Raw genomic sequence first — 7,023 nt, 5'->3', positions numbered from 1 at the left:
GGGGGGGAGGGGAGGTTGTTTTAGTCTAGCAGAGACTAAAAGGGTTTAAATACAAAGTCTTCAAATATATGAATAGTTTCTGAAAAAAAACCCATGATCAATTGTCCTTTGTCTTCAGTAAAATAAGAAGCAATGGTTTAATTTGCAGGGAGATTGAAGAAAAAGGGAGATTGAAGTTAGATATTGGTACAAGCATTTTTTTTTTTTTCTTCTCCTGGGATAGGTAAGTCCTGTCAAGGGAAGCTGTGGCATTCCCATCACTTGAGTTTGAGAACAGATTAGGCAAATGTTTGTTGGGACTGGTCTGACTAGATGCTTTGATCCTACCTTAGTGCAGGTCTTGGACTAGCTGCTGGTGTGATTGATGTCTCTGCCAGGTTTTCATTGCTCTGATCAGCTGCTTTAGGTGGATTTTTCCATAGTCCTTGTACCTCCCATTGCAGCAGTCTCAGTCAACTGGGCAGGACATGTGTTCTGACGGCATGAAGCTGAAGCAGGTTCGTAGGGTCAGCGTTCCTCGTCTTGCGATGCTTTAAAATTCTCTTGTGATGCTTTTAAGTTAATTTAGGGGCTGGAGAGGGAAGGGATGTAATGCTACTGCTCAGCTCCCTGAAACCCTATTGCTACAAAATGTGGGTGGGTTCTCTTCTCACAGCTTTCTTTTGAATTAGTCTCAAGGCTAAGATGAGAATAGATGCATGTTACGAGAAAGGTGGCTAAATTTAATCTTCATCAAAGCATCTCAAGTCTTCTTAGGCACCTAATAGGTGGAACAGGGTCTGGCCCTTGGTGGGGAAGGAATGAGAGGAAATCCTGTATATATTATATTTACGGCATCATCTTAATCATTGGGATGCCCTCTCTGAGCAGACTGCATTCCACTCTAGTCACCTTATTTTTAAAACAAATGCTGCCGGAAGAGATGAATAATGGAAATTATTAAAAACGGAGCCATTTTTAAAACAAAAAGAAAGTTTATGGAGACAGGCTGAAAAGACGGGAATAAATAAAGTAGTAAAAGTACCTGTGGCTTAAAGACGGCCAGTTGGGCACTTTTAGTCACTCTCTTGTGTAATAAGAGGAGCCCCCAGAGAGCAAGTTTAAAACAAATACCACTCTACATGCCGCATAATTTACCTCTGGAACTCCTTCTCGAAAGATAGGGTTGAGATCAAGAGTTTAGCCACTAGCCAGAGTCTTGGAAAAACTGGGCAAGTTGCATATTTAACTCCTAATTACAACATTTATATAAGTTGTTTTAAACTCTGTACCAAAGGCGTGAGCTAACTTCTAATTCAAGTGGGCAGGAAGAAACTTTTCCATGGGGACACATTATCCTCTGCCTGCATTCTGCAGCCATTTTCATGCTGCGAATAGCCGACAGATAATGCATACCTCCCTTCCTGGATTTGGTAAGGAAAGGTTGCAGAGCCTTTTGTGTCTAGGTACTTAGTGCTAAATTGTGCATGGAATGTGTCCAGCAATACCTGCAGCCCATCAGCACTTCAGGTCCGGGTTAGCAGGAGTTAACCAGCAAGGTGGCTGGAACTGAAAATGGTAGCACAATAAGCTGCAAAATAGCTGTAGGGGGCAGCAGCAAACCCCAGAAAAGCAAAGGGAACTGCAAGGCCATGGGGTTGGCATGTTCATTGTCCCTCTGTGATCTCTTCTCTGCCCTAAGCCAGGCAGCAGCAGAGAACAAGCAAACAGGAACTAGACTTTCCCAGAAATCTTCCCCAGTATAGTGTTATTAAGCCATCCAAAACATGATGTATTTCAAGAGCCAAACATGAAAAACCAGCCCCATTGCACTCAGCGCTGTTTAATGAGCCCTCAAGCCAAAGCCTTCCTGGCAGGGCCCCAAAACATAGGGTGTCACCCTGACTGAGGGGGAAGGTTGTCAGAGGGAGCCCATCCTGTCACGTCCCAAACCCAGCCCCTTCAGTCTGTCTTCGTCCCATAGAGACCAATCCTGCACGGGGCCTGCAGGTGCTGATTGACCTAGCAGCTCAGAGGTCTCCATATTGGGCTCCTTGCACAGGATTACGCAGTGAGGGGCTCCAGAGAGCAGGCTGCTCACACACTACTGGCTCCCTTCTTGTTTCCAGGAGTTGGACTGCACTAAAATAATGTTTGATGTACATATTAAACCCCTTCCTAACTTGTCTTTACCATGGCAGCAAGTGCTGTGCTTGCCACAGGAGGTGCAGGAGATTTTGCTCCAGTCTCCTACATAAAGCATTTTCCACTGCAAATGTCTGCAGCGTAGCAGATGCTTTGGAGGCAAAGCAATAACATTTCTAGCCTAATCCATAGCAGCCTCAGGTCAGAGACCTCCTCCAAGGTACTTGGACTCTGAGCCTGACCTGCACGCGGCTGGAGAGACGTGCTCCAAACAGCAAAGAACAGAAAGCCAAAGGCCAGTGTTCAGCACGACCTGGAGGGAAGTCAGATGTGCCCTGAGGGCAGGGCTGGTGTTTGACAGCAGTCTGTGTTTGAAGGCCAAGATTGCCAAAAGTGATGGCCTGCCGTGACACTCCTAATGCTGTGGTCAAACACCTGCCTGAGTGTTCACGGGGCTGAAACACACAGGAGTTTTGTCATCAGGCCAGTTATTTGAGTGCCTTGCTTAAGACTCCCATGTTAGTGTCCTCATTTATTGTTATGGCTATTGTTATTCTTATCTCTTCGAAATCTTGGCGTTCGCATCTTATGATTCCCAAAGGAATCCCCTATTAGGGTGGAAAGAGTCATTCCCCTCCAATTTGGAATACCATTAAAAGGAAAGCAATTGCCTTGCTTAGATGGAAAAGGCCTCTGAGCACTTGGCCTAGAGTCTTGGCTGACCTTGTGACACAATGGGTAAATATTGGTCTTTTAAACACCTATGATCAATCCCTGGTGATTAATCTTGACACAATGCTTTGCCTTCCCCTCCTGTTTCTCCCATCATTTCTTTATCTTCTTTCACCCCCACCTTCTTGTCTGTTTACCTCCTCCCTTTGCAAAATATTTTTGACCAAATTATATTAAGAGAGAAGCTCGCTGCTATATAATGGGCAAGTCTGGCATCACTAGCAACTTGCCTGATTTTACCAAACATCTGGTGAGATTTAGTATTTCCCTAAAAGAGCAACACAAGAGTGCAAGACAAGCTTGGCTTTTGCTTCAAGACAGAAAGTGTTTAGCCCTTGTGGGTGCAGGGAGAAGTGTGAACCAGACCCCTAGCGCCCCTTTGGGAGGAGAGACGAGAAGACAAATAAAATAATAAATGCAAGGTTTAATGCTGTGAGATTTGTTAAGCCAACGCCATCATGATTTGTAGCCCAGCTAGCGATTGTTTGTTGCTTGACACTGGCAATATTGCAAGTCGTTGTCCAGTTTGCGGCAAGCTGCATGGCTGCGGGATGGCACCTCCCTGCGATCCCTTGCCACTGGGACTTCTCTGTGCCTCACTGCCCCGTTCGTTAGTTGACAAGGGAGCAGGGGGCAGTGGTGACTCCGTCCTGCACGCGCAACACATTTATACCAGGGTAGCTCTCTAGCACTGGCGTAAAGCAGAAGCCAGACACACCAGGTATTATTCTATGTCACTGTGTCTTACCAGCATCTGGCATAGAGTTCCCATGGGAGCAAATCAGGTAAAACTACAGAGTCAGTGTCATGAGTCTGAAGCTATCTTGGGGTGACCCTGTACTGCTGCTGGCATCCACCCTCCTCTTCCAGTGCATTCCCTCAAATTAACAAACAGCGTTGAACCCATGCGAGTCCAGGCTCTGTTCTGCCCCCTTCCCCGCAGTGTGCTCACAGCCCCTGCTAATTGGGGTCAGTCACTCCCCCAGCTGCCCCAACCCCACTACCTGGCAGGGAGGACTCACGGTCTCTCACCCACTACCAAATGGGGCACCCTAGATTCACCCCTTCCCCTTACGTGGTCTTGCACCCGCTTCTACCCAGCTCACGGCTTCCTTGGCCTCCCTGACACCTTCCAGCCTCTGGCTAAGCAGCCACTGCTAACTGCTTTATAACATGGGTTGTTCATGCACATCAACCCCGTGCCCATCCCAGCCATGTCACCCCTGGTCTGGGGCTGGTGTCACCTGCTGGGGACCTCGCAACCCAAGGTGGGGTGTGGTTTCCAAGAAGGAGCTTGCTGGGGCAGTGCTGCTCCCAGATCAGATCAGGCAGAAGTGCTGGTGCCAGGAGGGGCATGGGGACTCCTGCAGGCGGGATGGAGCAGGTCCGTTGCTGTAGCAGAGCTCCACGTTGGGCTGGCAGCGGGGTGAGACCGCCACCACCACTACGTCCTCCCTCCCGTGCAGAGGAAGATGCCTATGGCCAAGCCTGCCAAAGCAAAAGCCCCCAAGGTGAGGCCCAGCACCAGTGAGGTGTGTGAACGGGCATCACGTCTTTCTGCAAGGCACAAGTGGGGAGACAGGGACTCAGAGCACAGTAGAGGAGGCATCAACCTCTGCCCACCCCCCGGACCTTCCCTCCACCCCCACTCACTAGAGCTGTCCCTCCAGGGGTGCTTCCTCATGAAGTCCGGGCACTGGGTCTTCAGGAAGGCCTGCAGGTGGGAGGTGGTTTGGGGGAAACTGTTTAGCCACTTCAAGATGAATGGGCCCAGCGGGTCGTTCTCCTTTGGCCTCTGCAGCTCCCAGGAGGCGTTGGGGGGCCTCTGGGGCAGGAAGATCAGGAATTCTTCTCCACTAAGCGACACCTCGTGGAAGCCCTGGGAGGTGCCACTGGGGAAGAGCTGGCAGCCCAGCGTGCAGTGCAAGCGCAGAGGGTCTGAGGGGCACACAGAGAGACAGGAGCATGAGGCAGCCTGGACCTGTCATGGGGGGGATGCTGTGCATGGCGCTTTCTGGGGCTGAGGAATTCTGGCATGGGGCTGGCGAGGGAACGGGGATGTCCTCCTGCCCCCTCGCTTACCCCCAGTCTCCCCCTCATTTTCAGCCCCCTGTCCCTCCTCCAGGCTTGTCTCCATCTTTCTCCCATTTGCCCTCTTCCCTTCCCGCTCCTGATTTGCCAGCACCCAATCTCTGCCTTCCACCTCTCTCCTACACAGCCCTTTCAGCTCTAGCAGGGTGTGGGGTGACGGCCTCTGCTCTTCGTGACCTCTCCCCTTTCCCCATCCTTCCCCTGTGCCACACAACATTAATCTCTATTCCCCCCCATGGTACTTTCAACTTGCCCCAAGCAAATCCAACTCAGCTGAGCTGCTGATAGCCGCAGGTGCTCTGGCAAGTGGAAACGCTGTTGGATACCACAGCTCCCAGCCACACAGCCAGACCCCGGCAGCTATCGAGGGCCCCGCACATGCCGTGCTGCACAGTTCCTCTTGTGCTACTCACACTGCACATTCCTCTCCCTGGCAGCAAGGTGGACGATGTCCTCAAAGTAAGAGAGATAAGTCTCCAGGCTGCGCTTTGTCTTTTCCCACTGGTCCGGGGACTCCAGTGGGAGGTGCTGGCTGGCCTCGCGCCCCTGCAGGCTGTGGGTCAGCACCCCGTCCAGGCTGGCGTTGCCCAGGAACTGTACGGTGGTTCTGTTGAACTCAGCCAGCAGCTGCATGGTGAAGGTGTGCAGGGCTGGCAGGGGGAAGGGGTCTGTGATGGAAAACACGAGCAGAGTTACAGCGTGACACGGTCACACCACGCTGACCCGGCACTGCTGGCCTCAGTCCGGGAGGACTGTATGTGCATGCAAGTCGAGGACAACCGCAGCGAGCCCCCAGCCTCTCACCTGGCCAGTCCCTCGCCTCTGCCTATTCTCCCCATCACTGCCCTGCCAAGGACCCTTGCCTTGGCCCTGCTGCTGGGAGCTGTCACAGACCTGCTGGCACCAGCCTTTCCTGTGGGGCCCTTTTCCTTCCCCTTCTGTTGTTGCAGCTCGGGAGAAGTGTCGGAGCTAGCAAGAGATCTACATGTTGCTCATGGCAGGGGGTTCTCCAGACAGGGCTGGCTCAGGGCCTGCTGGGGAGCGCCACCCTGACATCTCAGCTCCATCCCTCAGCCTCATCACTTGGACCTGCAGTCCCAGCTCCCTTGCACCAATGCCCTGAGGCGCAGCCAAAAGGCAGAGCGGCTCAGACTGACTCCCGCTGGCTGAGGTGGAGCAGAGGGGCTGGCCGCAGCCCCGCAAGCTAGCCAGTCAGAGTAGGGTGCTGGGGAGCCCCACTTACCTGCCTCCTGTCCCCAACAGCTGAGCGCACTGGCAAGAAGCAGCAGCAGCATCCCTGTGAGGGCAGGATGCTCAATGCTGCACAGGAGCTGCGTGGCCTGGAGCGAGCGGGCGTGGAGCGTGGGTGCAGGCGTGTGGCGAGGCTCTGCTCTGCATGCCGCCCAGTGGAGCAGTGCTGGGGAGATGAGGGAGGCTGGTGTCTGGCATGGAGAAGGCAGGGCGGGGAGGTGGGGCTCGGTGACAGAGGTGGGTGGGAGCGTGATTCCAGCTCTGTTCCATTTCCTCATCCCCAGCTGCTGACACCCGTTCCCTGCCGGCCCACTGCAGCTGGCTCTCCCTGCCCTTTCCCAAAGAGAGAGGGAGCTTCCAAGTCTCCTGGGCTGCAGAACAGGGCTCCTGGCTGGAGGCTTGGCTGGCTAAAGCAGCCCAGGAGACTTGTGGGCTCTGCTCCGCATCCATCTAACAGGCTGCAGTGCAGCAAGCCTGGACTCCTGATTTCCCCTCCCAGCCTTGCTGCTGTCCCCCACCTCAAGCTAGGACAAATCACGTGCTTCTTTGCCTCAGTTTCCCACACTTGTACAATAGCTCTGGTCCCTCCAAAGAGGCATAAGACCCTGCAACAGAGCACAGAATGTGCTGTTACTTACAGGGGCCTGAGCAGCAGCAAGACAACCTGCAGCTGACTGCAATCTCAATCAGGCACAACTGCCTGATTGGGAATAGGGCCTAGCTGTGCCCCCTATATGAACAGGGGCTCTGAACTGCAAGGTCAGCAGCAACTTCCTGCCAGCAACTGAAGAGACACCACCAGATGAGCTATTGCTCAAAACACCT

The 7,023-nt window shown here is 52.8% G+C and overlaps 1 protein-coding gene across 2 annotated transcripts; it reads right to left on the bottom strand.

The window, feature by feature from the left end:
- Positions 1-10: 10 nt before the first annotated feature.
- LOC102373552 (endothelial protein C receptor-like) lies at positions 11-6,670 on the bottom strand. 2 transcript variants are annotated; one of them, XM_025200831.1, is made up of 4 exons: positions 6,191-6,670; positions 5,361-5,615; positions 4,510-4,794; positions 11-4,413 (listed from the first exon to the last, which is right to left on the bottom strand). In XM_025200831.1, the coding sequence occupies exons 1-4, from the start codon at positions 6,474-6,476 to the stop codon at positions 4,301-4,303; spliced, it is 939 nt and encodes a 312-aa protein (XP_025056616.1). In that variant the 5' UTR covers positions 6,477-6,670; the 3' UTR covers positions 11-4,300. The 2 variants fall into 2 exon arrangements, with proteins under 2 accessions (XP_025056616.1, XP_025056617.1); XM_025200832.1 differs by having other exon boundaries at positions 11-4,344; positions 6,191-6,669.
- Positions 6,671-7,023: the final 353 nt, after the last annotated feature.

This window comes from Alligator sinensis, unplaced genomic scaffold (genome assembly GCF_000455745.1).
Source record: "Alligator sinensis unplaced genomic scaffold, ASM45574v1 scaffold1086_3, whole genome shotgun sequence".
In the NCBI taxonomy this organism is placed as follows: domain Eukaryota; kingdom Metazoa; phylum Chordata; order Crocodylia; family Alligatoridae; genus Alligator; species Alligator sinensis.
The sequence above is the reverse complement of the archived record's forward strand: the minus strand, read 5'-3'. Positions and strand labels throughout refer to the sequence as shown.